This window comes from Oryx dammah, unplaced genomic scaffold (genome assembly GCF_014754425.2).
Source record: "Oryx dammah isolate SB20612 unplaced genomic scaffold, SCBI_Odam_1.1 HiC_scaffold_2, whole genome shotgun sequence".
Classification (NCBI taxonomy): domain Eukaryota; kingdom Metazoa; phylum Chordata; class Mammalia; order Artiodactyla; family Bovidae; genus Oryx; species Oryx dammah.
Genome location: NW_024070186.1, coordinates 170,148,092 through 170,174,092, shown reverse-complemented (window position 1 = coordinate 170,174,092; position 26,001 = coordinate 170,148,092). Strand labels below are relative to the sequence as shown.

The 26,001-nt window shown below is 37.7% G+C and overlaps 1 protein-coding gene across 6 annotated transcripts in view; it reads right to left on the bottom strand.

The window, feature by feature from the left end:
• The window catches only part of MRTFB (myocardin related transcription factor B), a 292,145-nt gene that overhangs the window by 118,323 nt on the left and 147,821 nt on the right, over positions 1-26,001 (bottom strand). For 4 of the 6 annotated variants that reach the window (XM_040256557.1, XM_040256577.1, XM_040256567.1 and 1 more), the window contains one exon: positions 15,978-16,194. In XM_040256557.1, the coding sequence (XP_040112491.1) occupies positions 15,978-16,131 (154 nt within the window). In that variant the 5' untranslated portion in view covers positions 16,132-16,194. Of the gene's footprint in view, positions 1-15,977; positions 16,195-20,455; positions 20,468-25,664; positions 25,676-26,001 lie in introns of those variants that run through there. The other 2 variants (XM_040256575.1, XM_040256574.1) reach the window with 2 other exon arrangements.

The following is a 26,001-nucleotide window of genomic DNA, read 5'->3' as shown; positions in this document are numbered from 1 at the left end:
TCTGCCATCAATGAAAACATTTTTCCTTGAGGCTCCCAAATTTTAATGATTCTTTATTTTTTTAAATTGAGGTATAGTTCATTTACACTATTATAGTAGCTTTCATTTACACTATATAGTATAGTGATCCAAAATGTTTCCAGATGATACTCCATTTATAGTTTTCATAAAATATTGGCTATATTCCCTGTGCTGTACAATATATCCTTGTAGCTTATTTAGTTTACATGGTAGTATGTATTTCTTTCTCTCCTACCCTGATCTTGCCTCTCCTCACTGGTAACCACTAGCTTATTCTCTGTATCTATGAGCCTGTTTCTTTTCTGTTATATTTACTAGTTTTATTTTTTAGATTCCACATATAAGTGATAACATAAAAGTCTTTGTCTTTCTCGGTCTTATTTCGTTAAGCACAATACCCTCCAGATCCATCCATGTTTGTGAAAATGCAAATTTTCATTCTCTTTTGTGGCTAAGTAGTATTTCACTACATATAATCACATCTTCTATATCCATTCATCTGTTGATGGACACTTACATAGGTTCTATATCTTTGCTACTGTAAATAATGCTGCTATGAACACTGGTATTCAGGTAAAAAGATGATTCTTGAACCAAATGAATATCTGTGTCACTGGCTCCTTGTTATCTAAGAAGCTCTAACATATATCTTTACGACAACCTTGCTAACCGACCGTTCATGCCAAGGGCGGAAGCTGGAAAGCTTCTTGTCATGAGAACCAACCAAAACTCAAGTCTTAGTTTTTAACCAAAAATCTGGTTTCATTCATTCAGTGATCAAACATCCAGGAGCACCCTGGTGTATCCAATAAGGCTGGAAAGTTTGGGGGAATCCGAAAATAAAATGACACTGCAGCTGCAGTCTAATCAGAAAGCCAGGTTACCTGTATCCAAAGAGGAAACATGCTTCATGGGAAAAGCACCAGCCTTGAGTTAAAATCCCAATTCCCAACTTCTGTCTTCAGCTACTATGGAATAACAGAACTCTCTTAACCTCTCACTGTAGAAAACTAGGTAGCCCGACTGGACAAAATACACGAAACAATTGCTCTCCTACACAGAGAAGCAGGCAACACAGGACTGTATCCCCTAGGAGTAGGGAAACAAACGAGATGAGCCTTACAACTACCCTAGCTTTCTGTCTGGAGGCAATCTCTAGACTGAAACTCAAACAGACTTGCTGAACTGAGACAGAGATGAGAGCTTTGGGAGGCTAAGGCAGCCAGAAGCTGCAGTGCAGAAAAAGGAGGGGCCTATGCTGAGGTGGCGGCAAGAATACACAGAAGAACTGTACAAAAACTATCTTCACAACCAAGATAATCACGATGGTGTGATCACTCATCTAGAGCCAAAGATACTGGAATGTGAAGTAAGTGGGCCTTGGAAAGCGTCACTATGAACAAAGCTAGTGGAGGTGATGGCATTCCAGTGGAACTGTTTCAAATCCTGGAAGATGATGCTGTGAAAGTGCTGCACTCAATATGCCAGCAAATTTGGAAAACAGCAGTGGCCACAGGACTGGAAAAGGTCAATGTTCATTCCAATCCCAAAGAAAGGCAATGCCAAAGAATGCTTAAACTACTGCACAACTGCACTCATCTCACATGCTAGTAAAGTAATGCTCAAAATTCTCCAAGCCAGACTTCAGCAATACGTGAACTGTGAACTTCCAGATGTTCAAGGTGGTTTTAGAAAAGGCAGAGGAACCAGAGAGCAAATTGCCAACATCCGCTGGATCATGGAAAAAGCAAGAGAGTTCCAGAAAAACATCTATTTCTGCTTTATTGACTATGCCAAAGCCTTTGACTGTGTGGATTACAATAAACTGTGGAAAATTCTTAAAAAGATGGGAATACCAGACCACCTGACATGCTTCTTGAGAAACCTGTATGCAGGTCAGGAAACAACAGTTAGAACTGGACATAGAACAGACTGGTTCCAAATAGGAAAAGGAGTCCATCAAGGCTGCATATTGTCACCCTGCTTATTTAACTTCTATGCAGAGTACATCATGAGAAACGCTGGGCTGGAAGAAGCACAAGCTGGAATCAAGAGTGCCAGGAGAAATATCAATAACCTCAGATATGCAGATGGCACCACCCTTATGGCAGAAAGTGAAGAGGAACTCAAAAGCCTCTTGATGAAAGTGAAAGAGGAGAGTGAAAAAGTTGGCTTAAAGCTCAACATTCAGAAAACGAAAATCATGGCATCCAGTCCCATCACTTCATGGGAAACAGATGGGGAAACAGTGGTAACAGTGTCAGACTTTATTTTGGGGGACTCCAAAATCACTGCAGATGGTGATTGCAGCCATGAAATTAAAAGACGCTTACTCCTTGGAAGAAAAGTTATGACCGACCGAGATAGCATATTCAAAAGTAGAGACATTACTTTGCCAACAAAGGTCCGTCTAGTCAAGGGTATGGTTTTTCCAGTGGTCACGTATGGATGTGAGAGTTGGACCATGAAGAAAGCTGAGCGCTGAAGAATTGATGCTTTTGAACTGTGGTGTTGGAGAAGACTCTTGAGAGTCCCTTGGACTGCAAGGAGATCCAACCAGTGTATTCACTGGAAGGACTGATGCTGAAGCTGAAACTCCAATACTTCTACCACCTGATGCGAAGAGCTGACTCATCTGAAAAGACCCTAATCCTGGGAAAGATTGAGGGAGGAGGAGAAGGGGATGGCAGAGGATGAGATGGTTGGATGGCATCACCGACTCAATGGACATGAGTTTGGGTAAACTCTGGGAGCTGGTAATACACAGGGAGGCCTGGCATGCTGCAGTCCATGGGGTCGCAAAGAGTTGGACACAACTGAGTGACTGAACTGATCTCCAATAAAAAATTACAAGGCTACCTGCAAAGAGGCAAGAAAACACTTCTTGAACATGAGAAAAATTTATCAATATAAACAAACCCAGAAATGACAGAAAAAAGGAACTATTACCACTGACAACTATGTGCAAATATTTAAAGCAAAAAGGGAATATAACAAAAACAGAAATGGACAACGCAAAAAGGAACCTCTAGAGATAAAAATATAATAGCTAAGATAAACATTTTACTGGATAGCATTAACAACATGTTAGACCTGAGTTTCCATTTAGAAACTCAGGGGAATAAAGAAGCACAACTAATAAGATGATGCAAAAATAATAATGAAATGAAATAGTAAAAAAAAAAAAAAAAAAAAAGAATAACTTAAAAAAAACAGGCAAGAAGAGAGGAATAAAGAACAGAATGGACAAACATTACATACAACAAAATGATGGATTTAAACTCAATTGAGGTAGGTAGCCTCTAAGACAATCCTCAATGATCCCAGCCTTTTGTTACTTATGGTCTTAAATAATCCTCTCCCCTTAAGCAATCTGCTTCTAATCAATATAACAGAATACTGGAGTGGATAGCCTTTCCCTTCTCCAGGGGATCTTCCCAACCCAGGGATTGAACCTAGGTCTTCCACATTGCAGGCAGATTCTTTACCAGGTGAGCCACAAGAGAAGCTCAAGAATACTGTAGTGGGTAGCCTATCCCTTTTCCAGCAGATCTTCCAGATCTGGGAATCAAACTGGGGTCTCCTGCATTGCAGGCGGATTCTTTACCAACTGAGCTATTGGGGAAGTCCATCAATATACCAGGACAATGTTAAGGAAATGTTGCAAAAAATTATCATTTTTGTCTTGCTAGCATTATTCGTACTGACTTTGTTAAAATAAGCTGCCATGTTGGAGAGGCAAGGAACTGAAGGTGGCCTCCAGACAACAAGGAACTGAGGCACTTAGTCCAATAGCCCTCAAGGTACTGAATCTTGCCAAGAACAACTTAACTAAGGTTAGAAGTGGATCATTCCCCAGTTGAACCTTGAGATGAAACAGAGCCTTGCCTGAAACCTGACTACAGGCTTGTGAAGCAGAGGTACCAAGTTAAGCTGTGCCTGAATTCCTGATTCACAGAAACTGTTCAGATCATAAATGTGTCCTGTGTGAAGCCATTAAGGTACGAAGCAGTTTGTCACACAGCAATAGGTAACTAATACATCAGACATACCAATAATTACATTAAATGTAAATAATCTAAACATCACAAATGAAAGACAGAGATTGTCAGACTACATTTTTAAAAAAAGAAAGTTCCCTGGTGGCTCAGAGGTTAAAGCGGCTGCCTGCAATGAGGGAGACCCGGGTTCGATCCCTGGGTCGGGAAGATCCCCTGGAGAAGGAAATGGCAACCCACTCCAGTTCTCTTGCCTGGAGAATCCCATGGAGGGAGGAGCCTGGTAGGCTACAGTCCACAGGGTCGCAAAGAGTTGGACACGACTAAGCGACAAACTACTACTACTATGCTGTCTATAAGAAATGTACTTTAAACACAAAGGTACAGGTGGGTTAAAGGTAAACGCTCGGAAAGCACATATCATGAAATAATAAACATAAGAACTACTTTAAATAGTTTCAGAGTAACAGGTGAAGAAAACAAAAACCAAAGTTACTCTCTAAAGCCACTAGACTCTGAAATTCAGAGTTTAGGACTAAGTTCTTGGATTTCTTTAAATTTCAAATTTTTCAGTGCTAATATTATTTGATTTGAGTACGTTTAAATCCATTTATTTAGAAAACCCTCCATATTAAAATATTTGGGTATCCAAATAAAACCTTCAAATTTTTGAAAGTGTAAGCATTTGTTTGTGTTGACGGTGGAGAAAACATTCAGCAGTCAAGCAAGCAGCTTCATAGAGAAGCTGTGTCTCTATGCACAAATTTACAACTAGAGATTTCACTACTTTATCAGCAGGTTATTTAACCAAATTCCCTTTCTTTGAGAAAGAGACTATTTCACAGAAATAAAAAGTAAGAGTGGAAAAATCTACCTTTTAAAAGCGTATTAGAAAAGCAATACTTTCTCCTAAGAGCGCTGGGTTATCTAGTTAAAATATCATTTTTTAATTCTAAGCTTGAGAAAAAAGATAACATGACCATAAATATCTTTTTCACTATATATATTTTATACCTCAATCAAGAGCCAAAAAATTCTTAAGTACATTCAATAATTATTGATGATCAATTACTAAGCATCTTTCTATTTCATTCCATTTTACTAAGGAGATCTCTTAAACATCCTGGGTTTCTTTTTTACTACTAATTTTAAGAGGCTTGATTAAGGTCATGTATCAATTTACTTCCTGTGTTTCATTTTTTTTTTCCATTTTAAAGTTGTTTAAAACATTTTACAATCCTACAACAGACTCAGATATCATTTCATAAGCAATTTTTGATTGCGCATTAAAGGATTAACTCACTGAAAAGAAACATGCACAGGAGGAAACCAACCACACAAAGTCCCCCAATAAACCCAATCCTTCATATGTGAAATGCTGTTCACCCCTGGAATTTCATACATGCCACTTAGACTTCAGACCGGGACAACCGTGAGGCCATAGCATTTAAGGTCAACTATAAACCAAATAAACCTAATTACCCATTTCCTTAAGTTGTCCAGCCTTCAAATCTGTTGGGTTCTGCCCTTCTCATTTATGTTTACCACTATTTTTTTTTAAAAGAAATGCCTCATAATACACAATATATTAACAGAATTCAGATTAATTAAAAAACAATTTACAGATCTGTCCCCCCACCCTATGACCTTGAAGCATCATTTAAACAACTGCCATCACACCAAGAACATTCTACATCACTAGATCTGTTTCTGTTTTCATATATTTCAAAAGTCATTGTGAGACAAGTCATTATGTACGTATTTTTAATACATACATTTGTTTTTTAAAAGATCATTTCTGAAATTAATTAATTTTGCTATTAAATAATTGGGCTCATAAATGAAAGAATTTTAATTTAGAGACGTGATTATGACATAGATTTCCTGGAATCAAAACAAAAAAGAAAAAAATTTAAGAGACAACTCAGAGCAAGAACTCTCTTTAAACATAACAAATAACTGTTTTATTACTTCAAAATACCAAAAGTCTTCTGTACAGTACTTATCATATACAATCAGATGGCTTGAAAGAGTCTCAGCAATCATATCTACTATCTTAATCTCTTCAGAACAACTATGTAAGAAGAAGAAAAATGTGTAAATCAGTCCTTGATGACAGAGGGTTTGTTTAGGAGTTTACCAAATGGAATGACCCTACTGGAATTCCTTCAAGCGGCCTGTGAAAATGTCAGAACGGAGTCTGTTTTGGAGGTCATAGTCCCTAGAGAGCTCTGAGTTTTGGCCTGTTTGTCTTTTCACATGCTTTAATATTTGAAAGTCATTCCTTGCAGACACTGACTGATGCCCAGGGAATGCTAGGATTGTGGGAACTGGCAGTACCAACAAGGGAGACAAGCTTCATGGGAAATGCGTGCCTACTACATTCGCCTGCTTAGCTCCCACAACATAAGTGCTCTTCAAATGTTATGTAGGTACACAGCAAAACATTCAAAAACTGCATGTCATTTTGACATTTTTAAAAAGAAATATGTATGCAAATGGGCACCAAAATTACTGGGACTATTGCAAGAAACAGTAAGGTATCAAACACCATGGTGGAACCCTGAAAAACTGTATTTCCCAAGTATGAATTTAAATACTATATCCTCAAAAGATACACAATAATAATGAATAGTTATAAAGTGCTAATTATATGACCATGTTGTTCTAAATACTTGACTTATCTGAACTGATTCAACCCTCAGAGCAACCCCCGTAAGATGGGTACTATATGGTCCTCATTTTACAGAGGAGGAAACTGAGGCAAAAAGTAGACAATTAATTCATCTCAGTTCACACAGCTAGTCACGGTGAACCAGACGAGATGGCTCCAGGGTTGGTGCCCTTACCCACTGTGCATGCTTCACCACTGCGTATTTCATGGTATTTTACTTTAAGATCAAGCATGCAAGGCTGGGTGCCTATGGTGTGTACTCAGTACTTACACTGTGTCATGTACATGGAGTTACCATCAGGGCTTTACTTCATTCAAGCCTCCAGTAACTTGGGCTGTACACCTAACCTGACTCCTATTTACAGATGACAGACACACGCTTGTGTGCCCTCAGACCACACGTCTAGTGCCACAGAGCAGGCTTATCTCTGCACTCGCTCTTTAAAATTAGGTTCTTCTTCCTCCCAATTATCTGAGAGAATCATCTCTAAATTAATTTCTTTAGCTGAGGGAACTACTTTGAAAGATCTATGAGTCTAACAATTTTATGAGACTTTCCTACTGAACCGCCAACACTGTACTAGAAGCCTAAGATCTAAGAATTATTTACAGTGGGAGACACAATGATCAGTCAATAAATATTTTCTAATAATAAAAAGTAAACCCATTTCTACTCTTGAAATACTAATTTCTTTTAATATTTTGGGAAAGCTGAGCATTCTGATATGGCAAACTTTTCTCTTATATAGTATATGATGGCTGCTCTAATCAATACATTTCTAAACTGCTGTGTCAGGAACAAGGATTGTCAAAGAATGTCTCCTATTTTGTAGCGATAAATCTCAATTCTGCAGAGTACTGAAAAATTCTAACATTTGTCAGTTTTAAACTTAACTTATAAGAACCAAAGGCAAAAAGGCTGTGATCAGACTTTACTAAACACAGAGGTCACAGATCAAAAATTTAAGTTAGTGAAACAGATACCCAATGATTAGCAATTTCTTAATAAAAACAACAACATAAGCAACCAGAAAAGGACATGAATGATTTGGGTTTAATATAAAGTTAAAATATTGTCTTTTAATTGAGTCTGATCCTGTTATAAAAATGTTCACACATACCTGCCAACCCTTGAAAACCATGAATAGAATGACACTGCATATTCCACATTAGATGTAATCTTTTTAGGATAACACAAATTGAGCCAATTTCTCTTTCCTTTTAAACATGGGGTAAGGGGAGTCTGACTAACTGAATGAGCTGGCATGTATGTTTAATAATACATCTATGAGGAACATATTAAAGACAGTGACATTACTAATTCGTATCTATGGAAAATTCCATTGGTTAACTGAGATGGAAATTATCTTCCATTCTTTCTGTTTCTGCTGCCCAATGAACAGCAGAAGGCGAGAGTGATAGATGAGATATAAGAACACACGATGTAACGAGGAAGGGCAGCCAGAGAAGACACATGGGCTGAAAGCTGCCATATGAATATTACAATTACAACGGGCATAACCGCAACACAGAGAGCTCAAGACTTACCCATGCTCACAGACTGAGTCAGCAGAGGAGACTGGAGTCCTGACTCCCAAAAGACTATACTTCCTGTTAATAACAGTGAGGGCAGCAGGTGAGGGTAGCCAGCAGTATGGATTAATTTAAAGGGTAGATAAACACTGGGTAGGATACTTGCTAATTAGTCTGGGTGATTATTAACTATAAACCAAAGAGAAAATTACAGTTCATTTGTTACTCCAACATATTTGCCCTTTGCTTTATTTCACAATAATACTTCATTACTGATGCCTTAAAATAAAATATAATAACAAAGAAAAAAATCATAGGTCACTTTTTTCTAGTAAACTCTGTATATTTATCAGGTTATGGTAGAGAACAGGCATCCCTTATCTACCCTTTCTCTACCTTTGTACCTAGAGGAGGTCCCTACGGTTGGGTTAGGATCAGACCTAAGGGAGAAGAACCCTGACTTAATTTCAACAAAGTCTCTCAGCCCAGCAAAATGTCTGATTATAAACTATTCAATTCCAAGTAGCCTTGAAAGGCCTAAGTAGATAGGGAATTATAACTGAGCAACATTTATTAACTAATCATTCATATTACATATGTTCTTTTTAAAAAGTGCATTCTGAGGGACAGGAGAGAGACTGTTTCTTAATAAACTGATTTGTTTATTCACTGCTCCAGTGACTAATATACACCATATGGTGGACTCTAGTTTTACAAAAATTATCAAACCTATGTAAGAAAAAAATGTACTTATATGACTCTAGAAAAGTCTTGTAAAAATCTTACATAAACGTGGTTTAAGATAATGATGTCTCATACTGGATTAAACTGCTAATTACTATTATGTTCTAAAGCTTACTTATAATAAATGTTAATTGTTGACGTTTCAAAGGAATTTTTGCAAGAGGACACAATTTTTAAGACTGGAAGAATAACTCAAAATGAGGCTTCAAGGGCACTCTAACTGGGGCCTGTGGTCTTGCTGATGTGTTTCTGAAACTGTAGTAAGCCTCACCCATCCCCTTAGTGATAATGATAACTAAAGCACTCCTAAGTTAGTGTTCTGACACTGCAGGCTACAAAGGGAGGCTGTGAGCTCATGTCCAGCCTCCACACTCCCTCGATGTATGCTTTGTCTGGGTGTGTCCAGCAATGCACTGAAGCAAATGAAACTCTCAGTGACAGCAAAACTATCCAAATAAGAAATCCACAGTAGAAAAAGGAAGGTGGACAGGGCTACAGGTGCTTATTTATACTGTGAAACAAAACATGCTATTTAATAGGAGACTTTATAGAGACCATTGTGAAAGAGAGGACCTCACCCTTAAGCTACTTACACGGCTTCCTTTTCATTTTGAAGGCTCCAAGAAGTAGTCACAAACAAAAAGAATGAGAGCTGCCACAATTAATCAAGAATTTGATTTGCAGCTGCCCAGAAGTTTGTAGCTAACTTTAAAACTTTTAATTGTGTTTAAGTCCTAAAGACTAATTTTAAAAATATAATAAAAACTAAGAAAAATTACAGTTACAGAGTACATATTTCTCTTAGTCCAAGTACTCCTCAGTAACTTCTTGAGAGTCGGAAAATAAATCTACTATCTAAATGTATCAGAATGTTTATCAATATCCTTGAGAATTATTTCAAATATTGAAGAACCTAAATATGTTAATTATAAAGTCAATGACAAAACAATTTTACATAAAATTATTCATTTCTATTACCTCTATTATAGAAAAGGAAAGCAAGAATCCTACAGTTTCACATCTTGGCTACTCAGCATCCAATTATTTCATTCCCATTTGTGACACTATGAGAATTTCATGTCTCACTGTTTGCTCCAGAGAAAAATAGAACTATCTTCTCTTTCACCAACCTTTACTAGTCCATATCAGCTGGTGCATATTCTACAAAACAGGGTTTTACACAAGACAAATCCTGAGCACCTTTGTGCTCTTCCAAACACCTAGACTGACAGTAAAGTCTAAAGGTTAATGAGGTGTGGGGAACTGTTTTCAAAGTAAAACCCATAGAAAAGATCAGCTGTGAACATATACAACTTATTTTCTACGGTATAAGGCGTGCAATTTCCTTTGGCTGCGGTCCATGCAAAGTTCAGACTGTTTGCCTCTGTATTAATACCTGTATTGAATCCAATGTAAAGAGCCACCTTGAATTCCTTGCATCTAAGAAACTTTGGAATAAATTATTTTCTCTCTAATAAGTGGTCATCTGGAACAGAATAAGCGAAGTCTAAAACTGTTCAGTGTGACCCATTTAACAGATGGAAAATCTTTAAAAAAAGTTTTCAAGATGGGCCCACAAGCTCAAAGACCTAATAAGTACGGTAACCAATGATACCAAAGTTTAAAGTAAGAAAAACAAATAAGTCACTCTTCTCTATGAAGGCCTAAAACACAGTGACTATTTAGTAGTACATATAGTTTCAAAAAGCCTGCTAATACAGAAAGGGAAAGGTGGCAGATATTCATTTTCCCAGTACGTGATACTGACAGGTGGCCTGTGGGATGTCTACAGTCATGTTAACACGATGAGATCTTCAGAGATGTGCAAAGAAGTCCTAAAATCAGGAACTCTTTATGAGGGGGGACTCTATGTCAACTTAAGCCAAGCTTCAGCAATAGGTGAACCGTGAACTTCCTGATGTTCAAGCTGGTTTTAGAAAAGGCAGAGGAACCAGAGAGCAAATTGCCAACATCCGCTGGATCATGGAAAAAGCAAGAGAGTTCCAGAAAAACATCTATTTCTGCTTTATTGACTATGCCAAAGCCTTTGACTGTGTGGATCACAATAAACTGTGGAAAATTCTGAAAGAGATGGGAATACCAGACCACCTGACCTGCCTCTTGAGAAACCTGTATGCAGGTCAGGAACCAACAGTTAGAACTGGACATGGAACAACAGACTGGTTCCAAATAGGAAAAGGAGTACATCAAGACTGTATATTGTCACCCTGCTTATTTAACTTCTATGCAGAGTACATCATGAGAAACGCTGGACTGGAAGAAACACAAGCTGGAATCAAGATTGCCGGGAGAAATATCAATAACCTCAGATATACAGATGACACCACCCTTATGGCAGAAAGTGAAGAGGAACTCAAAAGCCTCTTGATGAAAGTGAAAGAGGAGAGGGAAAAAGTTGGCTTAAAGCTCAACATTCAGAAAATGAAGATCATGGCATCTGGTCCCATCAGTTCATGGGAAATAGATGGGGAAACAGGGGAAACAGTGTCAGACTTTATCTTTTTGGGCTCCAAAATCACTGCAGATGGTGACTGCAGCCATGAAATTAAAAGACGCTTACTCCTTGGAAGAAAAGTTATGACCAACCTAGACAGCATATTCAAAAGCAGAGACATTACTTTGCCAACAAAGGTCCGTCTAGTCAAGGCTATGGTTTTTCCTGTGGTCATGTATGGATGTGAGAGTTGGACTGTGAAGAAGGCTGAGCGCCCAAGAATTGATGCTTTTGAACTGTGGTGTTGGAGAAGACTCTTGAGAGTCCCTTGGTCTGCAAGGAGATCCAACCAGTCCATTCTGAAGGAGATCAACCCTGGGATTTCTTTGGAAGGAATGATGCTAAAGCTGAAACTCCAGTATTTTGGCCACCTCATGCAAAGAGTTGACTCATTGGAAAAGACTCTGATGTTGGGAGGGATTGGGGGCAGGAGGAGAAGGGGACGACAGAGGATGAGATGGCTGGATGGCATCAGTGACTCGATGGATGTGAGTCTGAGTGAACTCCGGGAGTTGGTGATGGACAGGGAGGCCTGGCGTGCTGCGATTCATGGGGTCGCAAAGAGTCGGACACGACTGAGCGACTGAACTGAACTGAACTGAACCGTGATAATGCTGGTAGTGAGCTAAAAGCTTAAGTTCACCAACCAGCACACTTATCAGTCTTAAATGACCTCATGAATGAAAAGCTTCTTCCTCATGGTCTCAGCTAAGTGTGGACACAGACAAAGAGCTGTAGCTCTTTCAGGTATGTTGTTTCCATCTATTCTGCCTTTCCCTGCTTTGATAAGTGAAATTTACCTTAGAGCACCTAAGGCTTTCTTTTATAAACAATAAAAGAACTAACTTTCCCTTTGACTGAAAACCCTCTTTTTCTCAGTGTTAACCATCTAAAGGAACGTTAACATGGAAACGTGAAAATGGATCTATTATGTATCTATTATGTCAAAAGAAAGCTCAATTTTCCTGTGTATGCAGATTCTGAGAGACAGGGGAGTCTGGCATGCTGTATTTCATGGGGTCACAAGAAGTTGGACATGACTTAGCAACTGAACAACATGCATTGTTTTAGTAAAGGTAAGTTATTTAGTAAAAGTATATCTACTTTCCTTTATGGAAGACTGTCCTGTTGGGAAAAGTCAATTGCCTAAATGGTACACTTACTGCTGAAATGCCATTAACTTGAGATATTTTGCCCACATTCAAGGGTAAAGGAAAGCCCTAGCTTACCTTTACTAAACATCTTTCATATTTACCCCAGCAGTGGGAATATTCTGTCACTCCACTACCACTGCCAATGTAAGTTTTAATTAAAAATAAGGGACGATCCTAGACTCATTACTGTACTTCAGTATCAACTTCATTTTCCTTATAAAGTTTATTTACAAACTACTTAGTGATACAATCTGTCTACATACCAACCCCAAATTGAAATATCTTCATTTCCTCTCCAAAAGAAAGTAATTCTAACATGCAAAATTCAAAAGCTTAGCAAACAACAACAAAACATAATCACACACACACAAAATCTATATTTGATTATTTCAAAATATCTAAACGTACTGTGCTATGTATGCTAAAGTCGCTTGAGTTGTCTCCGACTCTTTGCAACCCTATGGACAGTAGCCTGCCACGCTCCTCTGTCCGTGGGATTCTCCAGACAAGAATACTGGAGTGGGTTGCCATGCCCTCCTCCAGGGATCTTCCCAACCCAGGGATCGAAGCCGCATCTCCTCTGTCTCCTGCATTGGCAGGGCTCTACCACTAGCGCCACCTGGGAAGCCCAATATAGTACTTTCTATTAATTAATTTTGAGACTAACATCTACATTTTGTACATGATATGATTTAAAGATGGCATTAAGAAGACCTAAAAAGATGAAGAATAAACACTAAAAAATCACCAAAGTAAGAAAGGTATGGTTTTTCCATCTATAGATTGTTTAATGTGGATCTACTCTTCACATTCCCATGTCCAAAAACCTGTACTTTTGACAGCTGTACAATTCATTTATGTCTTGGAAGGTATATGCAAATTAGGCTAACATTTCATAAGCTTGAAATTAGAGTATAATATGCCTGAATATAAGGTAAAATTTTTAACTTTCTGAAGTCACATATTAAGAAAGAGGAGACTGTCTATATTTGAGTCTTTACACAGTGTGTAATGAGATGCTCCTTCATTTACTTAATCTTGAACAAAAAAGCACTTGAGGAAAATGCATTAGCTTAAAAATCAACTTCCCTAGAAGCTAGTTTTAGTCTGTTTATAGAAATGTTTTAATAGAATCAGGGAAAAAAAGGAAGAAAAGAACCAACACATTATTTCCAGATAACCTTAAAATGAAGTGTTTGTTGGCTGTTGTTACAAAGAAAGAAGATTTTCAGACACTGCTTTTAAAAAGGTAGTCAAATACCATTCTCTCAGAAAGGACACAAGTAAGAGCAATTAATTCTGGAGAAGTAACTGGGTAGCTGAGGGACAAGACCGGGAGAGTAACTGACTTTTCACTGTGTAGTCACTGGTATCCCCTACATTTTAAACCAGTTACATGTATTACCTACTCAGAAAAAAAAAAAAAAAAAAAAGATGATTAAATTCTATAACAGAAATTACAGGCTCATAAAATGTTATGACCAACTGCAAATCAAACATGCATGATTATAACTACAACACTGTAGGACACATGAAAAACAGCCCCACTGCTCTGTGCATGGTACTTGTGGTTTAGACATGAACCCTTCAGTGCCAGATCATGCGTGTATCTAAACACCGGTGTAACTCAAACAAGAGAGACACACATGAAGATGCACCCTGGACTTCAGTGCTGCACGAATGATGCGGGGGGTTCCTACCGATGATAAAAACACCACACAAACACACAGAGCTTAGGCAAGATGAGTTTGTGAAATATGAGTGTGGATAAAGCAAATCCTCTATATTATTGCACTGCTTCATAATATGTGGTGTTAATTATATACATGTAACTAAATTAATGAATTCAAATTTCTACCATTTCATCTCCCTCACTAAAACTTTATAAGGGGAAAACCAGCTCATATCTGGGGCTTACCTTATGTTCAGGCATAAATATTCAAGAGAACACTCTCGCAAGGGAATGCAGCAAGCTGTATCAAGTAAAATTCCCACAAAGCAAAAACTTTCCCCTTACACCTCCCTCCTCTGCTACATATGACTATTTTCTTGAGCAACTGTATATTATTGAAATTTTATACAAGTTCAATTCATTTTGGGTTTTTTTGAGGGAAATAATTTGAATATGATACTGGTCTAAGTATACTGTGTAAATGTGGTCAATTTGGTCATGTTTCAGTAAATGTGGTTATATTCTACCCTACTGTCTAAGACAAAGCTAGGCTCCTAAATGACTGAAGGTTCTAAAGCAATTACCACCTAACCATAGCCTCCAGACAGCTTTGACAGGCCTGAGCAAGACGCTGCTTTGTACCAACTGCACAGACAAGGGTTGTGCCCAATACGCATCAGATATCTTGTTGGAAGGGAGAATAAGGACACTCCACCCAAAATCAGGTACTGAAGAGCTGAGAATAGCAGTGTCTTAAACCCATTTTCCTGAATAAGAAAAGGCCATTATTTGAAAAGGATCAGGAAACACTTAGAACCCAGAAAGATATAACAAGATACATACAGAAGTGCTCCACAGGGCAAGTTTTATTTCTTCTGGCTTTTAATTAAAATACACATTGGAGAATGGAAGATTCATGAGAACTATGGAAGTGTGGCAAATCCAGTTGAAATTCTTAATTCTGCCCTTTGATATATACACTTACTGAGTTTGTAAATTTTAACACTTTGTTAGTTTTTATGTTTTAAGTATTATAAAGTAGATGTATCTCATCTATCTCTCTTCATTTTTGTTAAAAACTGACAGTATTGTGCCTTCTGGAGACTCCAGAAAGTCTTTGATTAATCAGGAGAATTTTCTGAACAGGTAACAAAGAACAGAAACTATTCATTTTGTATACAAGTATGAGCCAGCTGAAGACTGAGAATACAGGCGTATCCTACCCTCATTAATATAAAAAATACTCAAGAAATTGTTTTCTTAGTCATCACTGAGAGCGCAAATGCTGGCAATTCTACAGTTAAGGTGCAGCACACTGGAGACAGGGAACATGGCAGGAGAATCTAGTCAAGTCCAGTCTATCTCCCTGGAGTCAGCACAGAAAGCTGCTTTCCAATGCTACACTAGCCTGAGACCTTCTGCTTGTGCTAAAGTGGTTGAACCTAAAGATTATTTCCAAAGATAATGTTACTATCAGAGATGCTGGGGAAATGATGAAAGAACTGAATGGCACGTGAAACCCTGGCTGTTACTCAAAACCAGCCAGCACCCCTCTGAGGTTCTCTCCTCAGGAACAGGCTGCCCAGTGGAACTGACCAACAAATTACTACCAGAGGGATACATTGGCTCACAAAAAGGCAAGCTCCCACGCACACGCCAAACTCACCATTCTTCCTTTCGTTAAGAGGAGGCAGGTGCTGACTGGACTGCAAGGAGAGTTCCTGGAATTCGTGGGCAACAGCTTCACTCTGAGGACTTGGAGCGAGATGGGCTAAAGGTCCCAGCTCATCCTCGGTGTCCAGTGCCCCTGTGTGATCCATTGTGTCCCTGCCACCGGCAGCAGCTGGTATGAGACGCCTCTTAAATGTGGTCTGCTAGAGAGACTGACAAAATAAAGAATGTGTGAATAGATCGTACATTTCTTTTTCTGATTTGCACAAAAGTATTAAAATGGGAACCCTGAGTTGTTGTTGTTTCACTGCTGTGTGGCAACTGCCATTCCTTTTCCTCTCTTTGGATTCAGGTTCCTTGTCCAACATACAGGAATAATATACCTCCCATTTTAAAACATGTTTACCTATGTAAATAAATACTGAAAGGTATTTTGTATACTTTTTATCTATGCATCAAAGGAAGTTACAGCTATTGGTGTTAAGTCCACATTCCCAGCAACCAGCAATGTTTCAGATAAAGACTCCTCCATCAGCCTAGGTCTCAGAGTGAGAACAGAGAACACAACTCTCAGCCAATCCACAACAGACATACAGTTCACAGCAAAGAGACAAAACTTTAAGTCAGTGAGATTTGGGATTATTTACTATCACAGCATAACCTGGCTCATTCTGACTAATACAGAAACTCAGTAACAGAAGTACCGAAGCCACAATTAAAACCCTAAATATGTTACACTGTCTTAGGGGCTGGGCAGCAGGCAAAAAGAAAACTGTATAGAAAGCTGAAAGCTAAAAGGATGATGGTCCGTATCAAGTGATGGCAAAGCATCTGATAGGCTGCCTGCTTAGTAGCATCCTGAATCAGTGTGTTCATCCACTCTCCTATTGATGGACATCTGAGTTAATTCCAGTTTTTGACTGTTACAAATTAAGATGCAATCAATGTTCTTATATGTATAGATGCTTTCACTTCTCTTTGATAAATAACAGTGAAAAGGCTAGATTGTATGGTAGCTGCATGTATAAATTTTAAAGAAACTAACAAACTATTTTTCAAAATAGCTGTGCCACTGTGCATTCCTACCAGCAGTGAGGAAAATCCTAGTTGGTGTACATCCTTGCCAACACTTGATTATGGCCAGTTTAAAATTTTCTAGTTTTTTTAATTTGTGTGTAGTGGTATCTTGTTTTAATTTGCATTTCCCTAATGATGTTGAGCATACTTCAATGTGCTTGTCATCTGTATATCTTCTTGAGGTAAGTATCTGAACAACTCTTCAGCTAATTTTTAAATAGATGGTTTTATTTTCTTATTATTGTTTCAAGAACTCTTTACATATTCTGGACAAAAGTTCTTTATCAGACATGTGACTTGTAAACATAGGCATACTTTGTTTTATTGTGCTTTACTTTATTCCACTTTGCAGACACTACATTTAAAAACAAAAAAACAAATCTTGAAAGTTTATGACAACCCTGCATCAGGCAAGTCTATTGACGCCATTTTTCCAACAACATTTGCTCACTTTGTGGTGCTGGTAATTCTTGAAACATTTCAAACTTCTTTATCATTAAATTTGTTATGGTGATCTATGGTCAGTGATCTTCAATATCACTGTTGAAACTATTCGGGGGTGCCACATAAGACGGCCACCTTCACTGATAAATGTTATACATTCTGATGGCTTTAGCAATGGCCATTGCCCGTCTCTCTCTCTCTCTCTCTCTCTCTCTCTCTGGGCCTCCCTATTTCCCAGTATACAGCAATACTGAAATGAGGCCCATTAGTCTAATTTCAATTGCTAGGTTTATCACAGCTTTCCTTTCAAGGAGCAAGCGTTTCATGGCTGCAGTCACCATCCTCAGTGATTCTGGAACCCAAGAAAATAAAATCTGTCACTGTTTCCACTTTTCACCGTCTATTTGCCATGAAGTGATGGGACTAGATGCCATGATCTTAGTTTTTTGAATGCTGAATTTTAAGCCAGTTTTTCACTCTCCTCTTTCACCTTCATCAAGAGGCTCTTTAGTTCCTCTTCACTTTCTGCCATTAGAGTGGTGTCATCTGCATATCTGAGGTTATTGATATTTCTCCCAGCAATCTTGATTGCTGCTTGTGATTCATCCAGCCTGGTATTTTGCATTGATGTACTTTGTACCGAAGTTCAATAAGCAGGATGACAATATTCAGCCTTGACATACTCCTTTTCCAATTTTGGACCAATCTGTCGCTCCATGTAGGGTTCTAACTGTTCCCTCTTGACCTGCATACAGGTTTCTCAGGAGCAGATCTTTTTTTTTTAATTCCTTTGCTTTTTCTATGGGAAAATCCAACAAATGTTGGCAATTTGATCTCTGATTCCTCTGCCTTTTCTAACTTCAGTTTGTACATCTGGAAGTTTTGAGTTACACACTGCTGAAGTCTAGCTTGAAGGATTTTAAGCATTACTTTGCTAGCAAGTGAAATGAGCACAAGTCTATGGCAGTTTCAACAGTCTTTGGCATTGCTCTTCTTTTGGATTGGAATGAAAACTGACCTTTTCCAGTCCTATGGAAAATACTTATTACTAAAATATCCTACTAGCAATTGCCATCTGTTCTTCCCCAGCAGTATATTGGACACCTTCTGACGTGTGGGGACCATCTTCTGATATTATCTTTTTGTCTTTTCATGCTGTTCATGGGGTTCTCCAAGCAAGAATCCTGGGTGGGTTGCCATTTCCTCCTACAGTGGACCATACTTTGCAGAACTCTTCACTGTGACTCACCCATCTTGGGCGGCTCCGCATGGCATGGCTCATGGCTTCACTGAGTTATGCAAGCCCCTTCACCACCATAAGGCTGTGACCCATAATGTCCTTGAAAGGAAAGCTATGACAAAGCCTAGACAGTGTATTAAAAAGCAGAGATATTGCTTTGCTGACAAAGATCCATATAGTCAAAGTTATGGTTTTTCCAGTAGTCATATACAGATGTGACAGCTGGATTATAAAGAATGCTGAACACTGAAGAATTGATCCTTTTGAACTGTGGCGCTGGAGAAGACTCTTGAAAGTCCCTTAGACAGCAAGGGGATCAAACCAGTCCATCCTAACGGAAATCAATCCTGAATATTCATTGGAAGGACTGATGCTGAAGCTCCAATACTTTGGCCACTGATGTGAAGAGTTGACTCATTGGAAAAGACTCTGATGCTGGGAAAGATTGAGGGCAGGAAGAGAAGGGGAAGACAGAGGATGAGATGTTGTATGGCATCATTGACTTGATGGACATGAGTCTGAGCAAACTCCAGGAAACAGTAAAAGACAAGGAAGGCTGGTGTACTGAAGTCTGTGGGGTGGCAGAGTCGGACATGACTTAAGAGACTGAAGAACAACAACAAAAATTTTTATTATGATATATCAACTGTCTTTTCACTCATAATGCTGTTACACATGTAATGAACTACGGTATGGTGTAAACTTTTACATACACTGGGAAACCCAAATTTGTGTGACTTGCTTTACTGCAGTATTTGCTTTACCACAGTGGTGTGGAACTAAACCTGCAATATTGTTGAGGTATGCCTGTATTCTCTCCTGGTCTATGGCTTATCTTTTTGTGTTCTTAACAGTGCTTTGTAGAGAACAGATGTTTTTAACTTTATGAAGCCAAATTTATCAATTTTTTCTTTTATGTATCACATAAAAATCTTTGATTAACCCAAGATCACAAAGATGATCTCCTATGTTTTCTTCTAGATGTTTTATAGTTTAATATTTTACATTTAAGTCCATGATCCACTTTGAGTTAACTTTTATATCTGCTATGATATATGAATTACAACTTTTTGTTTCTGGCATAAGGTATCTTTTTGTTCCAGCACCATTTGTTGAAAAGGTTATCTTTTCTCCATTGAACTGTCTCTGCATCTTTGTTGCAAGCCAATTGACCATGGACACGCAGATCCACCTCTTGACACACTGTATATTAAAAGAGTTCCCAAAAAGGAGAGACCCATAGAGGAGGAGGTTCTAAATGCTGTGTATAAACTGCCCACTTCTCTGGCTGACGCCTAAATTATACACATGCAGGACGAACTCCTAACTCCGTTTATTAAAGCAAAAAGGAAAGAGCTGAGATTTTACCTGCTGCTCACCACTGGAAAGATAAGAGTTTGCAAAAGTGAGTTTAGCAAAGTTAACAGCCTGCTAAAATAAAATAATACTCTAAGAGGGAACCTTATTCTAGAGAATCCAGAGTCTCCACAACTGTCCATCCAGAATTCCATACCCAACAAAAATACCCTTTAATAATGAAGGCAAAATCGTCACCAGGAGACACACACTACAAGAAATGCTAAAAGAATTTTTTCAGGCTGAAGGGAAGTAACACCACATAGAAACTTGGACCTTAGCAATGAAAAGCATCAGAGGTGGTAAACAGGTAGATAAAAACACTAGTTTTTTCCTCTTGATTTCCTTAATATTACCTAAGTAAAAATTATAACACTGTGTTATTGGGTTTATAAAGTATGTAGATGCAACATATATGACAATTATAGTATAAAAGATGGGGGAGGGATAATCACATTACAATATTTTTATATTTCTATATACATTATAAGGAAGTTGTATGATTTTAATTTGAAACAGACTGAGAAGTTAAGGTTGTATATTATAATTTCTGGAAAAACCATTTAAAAATAAAAAAACCCAGTTTTAGCCAATAGGAATATAAAAAGCCATTTAAGAAAGAACAGAGAAACAAGAAAGAGATGGGACAAACAAAAGCAAATAGTAAAACAGCAGACCTAAATTCAACTTTATCGATGATGATATTAAATGTAAATGAACTAATAAACACAATGACTGAGAGGAAGACTGACAGAATGGATTTTTCAAAGTCTAAAAATGTAGAAATGTCACTTTTAAATATGAAAACATATATAGGGTGCAAGTATATAGATAGAAAAAGACAGGTCATACAACAAAATGCCCAGAAAGGCTGGAATAACTACATTCACATCAATTAAAGCAGATCTCAAAAGGATGTGTTAGGGGGGTTCAGGATGGAGAACACATGTACACCCATGGCTGATACATGTAAATGTATGGCAAAACCCAGTACAATATTGTAAAGTAATTAGCCTCCAATTAAAATAAATTAAAATATATAAAGAAAGTTTTTAAAAAAGGATGTGTTAGGTAGGTGGATTTGCATATAAAATGACTTATTTTGCTATGAAATAATAAAATGACTCAGATTTTTTCCAAATTATGAATTTTCATTCCAAATTATTTATATAAAATTAGATCTGTTAATAGCAAATTAATTCTAAGACACAAGTACCATAATGCCCTTTTAATGGCAAGATGTACAAACTCTGAACATTAGCACTAATGATTTGGAAAATTCTTTAAACATAAAGTTTTAAAATATTTCCATGCACTATTATCTGCTCCTCATATTAAACTTTTTTTTTCAAACTTATTATATCTTGACATTATGCTCACCTTCAACTCCCACACATTCCTCCAAATTAAGAAAATTATAAGTTAAGAAAATCTTAACAAAATGTAGCAAAAGAAAAAGTGTTCAAAAATTTTAACTTAATATTCCCAAACATTTTTGATGGAGTACATACTCTTTCTATTCTGAAATTCTACTACCAAATTTGCAGGATGTCATCTAATATCTACTTAAACGGTTGATAATTTTCTTTTGAAATTGAAATCCGATATCATACATAAAGAAATATTCTCTGTCCAACAGTATCTAATTGAGATGTGAAAGAAATGGCATTAGAATGAATTCTTTCACTGGGCTATAATCTATTAATTGTTATGAAAGTAAAGCAATCATTCCACTTTAATAAGACAAACTATGATAAAATATTAATTTGTCTAGAACTGACAGAATGAATGAGCATGGAGTTTATATCTGACATATCCTAACATAACTTTATTCCAAAATGACACTAATTCAACATTTATCCAATACCAGGTCAAAGCACACCCAACACTAGGAAGATCAAGCAACACTAGGAAGATTAAGCTGTGATATGGCTTCTGCTCTCAAAAGCCAAACCTCTTCATACTACACCAGAGACAGAGAAAATAATACAGGAAAAAAAAAAGAGGCATCACTCTCATACGTTCATCTATCGATTCAATCAAATCTTTTTTTCTCAATGGAGTCAAAATAACACCAATAATGATCTTATTCAGTTCAGTTCAGTTCAGTCGCTCAGTCGTGTCTGACTCTTTGCGAGCCCATGAATAGCAGCACGCCAGGCCTCCCTGTCCATCATCAACTCCCGGAGTTCACTCAGACTCACATTCATCGAGTCAGTGATGCCATCCAGCCATCTCATCCTCTGTTGTCCCCTTCTCCTCCTGCCCCCAATCCCTCCCAGCATCAGAGTCTTTTCCAATGAGTCAACTCTTCGCATGAGGTGGCCAAAGTACTGGAGTTTCAGCTTTAGCATCATTCCTTCCAAAGAAGTCCCAGGCCTGATCTCCTTCAGGATGGACTGGTTGGATCTCCTTGCAGTCCAAGGCACTCTCAAGAGTCTTCTCCAACACCACAGTTCAAACGCATCAATTATTCGGCGCTCAGCCTTCCTCACAGTCCAACTCTCACATCCATACATGACCACTGGAAAAACCATAGCCTTGACTAGACGGACCTTAGTTGGCAAAGTAATGTCTCTGCTTTTGAATATGCTATCTAGGTTGGTCATAACTTTTCTTCCAAGGAGTAAGCGTCTTTTAATTTCATGGCTGCAGTCACCATCTGCAGTGATTTTGGAGCCCCAAAAAAATAAAGTCTGACAGTTTCCACTGTTTCCCCATCTATTTCCCATGGAGTGATGGGACCGGATGCCATAAAGATGCTGGGCTAAGGTAGTTCCCAAATCAGTGCTAACATATGTTTTGAATCAAGCGAAGTCCAAAGTCAAATATCTCTTCATTGTACGTTATTGCTCATGACTAATTCAAATGGAAGATTATAAGCAGTATATAATCACTGCTATATAAAAGAAATGCGAAATAATAAAGGGTTCAAAGAATATCAAACTTCAGAAGTTTAATATATAATCAGCCAAATGCAGACAGGTAGAATATCCAAATACATTCAACAACAAAAAAATGTTTTAGCAACAGCAAACTGTTGTCTCTGCCCTTTAAGTTCAGTCGCTCAGTCGTGTCCGACTCTTTGCGACCCCATGAATCGCAGCACACCAGGCCTCCCTGTCCATCACCATCTCCCGGAGTTCACTCAGACTCACATCCATCGAGTCCATGATGCCATCCAGCCATCTCATCCTCTGTTGTCCCCTTCTCCTGCCCCCAATCCCTCCCAGCATCAGAGTCTTTTCCAATGAGTCAAAGCGCCCCAAATTACAAACATTAGGGAAACATCTGGCTAACAGACAGCAAAAATAAATTTCTAAACTCAAATAAGATAAAACTTGGATCAAGAAGTTCAAAGACAAAGTTGACCAAAAAGTAATCTCTGTATTAGAAGAGTATTTACTATGGGGTCTTATGATCAAACAAATTGAAATTTTCGTATCAAATGACTTCTGAAATCATTGTACTGGTAAGTTAGCGGTAGCAACCCTGGGTTATTTTATGCTATCAATTTTTCCTTCAAAGTTCCTGGTGGCAATCTGCTAAACATACAATGTTAAGAGCTCAAGATTTATCTACAAATATAAGAACATATATATATATACAGTTGCCGTCAGCTGTATATGTGAAGATGTTTTCTAAATATTATGCTGCTGTTTCTATACTGTTAAATTCCTTAACATTAAACGTTAAATTCCTTAATGTTATCAAGAATTTAGGATCAAGTCTGTTTACATTTTTATATAAGTAACATTCACCTTCCAGTTTTATAACCGAGGAAAAAAAGAACCACAAAAAAGAACATTTTATCCCATCTGTCCATAGTCACTTTTAGCAATTAGGATGAAACCAAAAAAATCAGAGTTCTAAAAGCACATTTTTCAATACAAATATTATTTTACTACATATTGTTTTCATTAACTCTTACCATGAAAAGTATTTCCCTTATTTTTTCCAATTTAATTCGTTTTGATCACTTGAATGCATTTATATTTTCAGACTATACAAGTTTGCAGAATAACAGACCATTTTAGCTGAAAGGTATCTTAGAATCTGTCTAGTATAAGTGCTTTTCAATCTTCTTCACAATATGATAATCATTTGAGTAACTTAAAATTCCTAATAGGTAGGATAAAGGAGAGGATCTCTAGAGATTTTGATACAACTGCTTGAATAGAGTGATTCTAATGGGTAGCCAGTGCTGACAATCACTGATCTAGTGGAACTCCCTAACTTTAAAGACAGGATAAATCATTTGCCCAATGAGTGAGACGAGAGGTCAGAAGCAAATTATTATAGCATGTGTAAAAAACAATAGAATATAAGTAGGTACAAAGTACTGTGGAAACCAAAAGAATTAAATGTCTAACTGTATTTGGGTAAGTCAGGAAAGTCTCCCAGGGTGAAGAGGACTTTGCAGACACAGTTTTTTTCTCACTAGTAAGAGTGCAATGGCATGAACAGCTATCACCTAATACCAAAACGTCCGACAGGGCCAGTATAGAAAGAGCAAAACATGGAGAAGCAAAGACAGGGCTGGTGCAGCAAATTAAAGCACAACTGTCAAGAAACATGGATTCTGAGAAACAGTGATATGATCAGCTGTGTATTTTAGAAAGATCATTCTGGCAGAAGTATGCTACCGATAAAAATCTCGCTAAATAACCAATGTTGGCAAGGATGTAGAGATCCCTTGTTCACTGTTGGTGAGAGTGTAAACTGGTGCAGCCACTATGGAAGACAGCATGGAGGCTGCTCAGAAAACTAAAATCAGAGCTATCATATGATCCAACAATTCCACTACTGGGTATATATCTAAGAAAATGAAAACACTTATTTGAAAACATACATATATACCAATGTTCACAGCGGCACTATTTACAATAGCCAAGGCATGGAAGCAGCCTAAGGATCAATCAACAGACTAGTGGATAAAAATGCAGTATATGTATAGAATGGAATATTACTCAGCCACAAAATCAAATGGAAAATGTCGTTTGCAACAACATGGATGGACCTAGAGAGTATCACACTTGGTGAAGTAACTCAGACAAAGAGACAAAAATTGTATGTTACCACTTATACATGGAATCTGAAAAATAAAACAAACAAATGAATACAAGAAAACAAATAGATTCACAGGTACAAGTTAGAAGTGGGGGAAGGGGCAAGACGGGGTAAGGGATTAACAGACAAACTACTACTACTACATGTAAATAAATAAGCTACAAGGATATATTGTGCAGCATAGGGAATACTGCCAATATTTGATAATTACTATAAATGAAGTATGGACTTCATTTGTAGTTTAGATGGCAAAGAATCTGCCGGCAGTGCGGGATCGGCCCAGGTTCAATCCCTGGGCAGGGAAGATCCCCTGGACAAAGGAATGGCAACCCACTCCAGTATTCTTGCCTAGAGAATTCTATGGACAGACCATGGGGTTGCAAAAAGTCAAACACGACTGAGCAACTAACACACATAAATTAAGTATAATCTATAAATATTTTGAATCACAATGTTTGTTGTACATCTAAAACTAATACTGTAAATCAACTATACCTCAATAAAAAAGCAAATAAATATGATTACTGATTAGTTCAAGATGTTAAGAAAAAAAAATCTCAAGCTGAAAGACTGATGATGGACTAGGTTAAGACAGTGGAAATAAAGAAAGGGGAATAAATTTTAAAAATACTTCAGAGACAAAATTTCAAGGCTTCATAATGAGCTCATATGAAAGGTAAGGGAGAATAAGAACTGAGGGCAGCTGATTTGGAGAGCTGGAAAAGCTGGCAGGCAGGAATGAGTGTTCACCGTGAGAAACCGCTGGCCCCCTCCAAGGGCACTTTGGAAAAAGGGTGTGGCTGAAGAAAGAGCTATTTGACTTGAAAGTAAA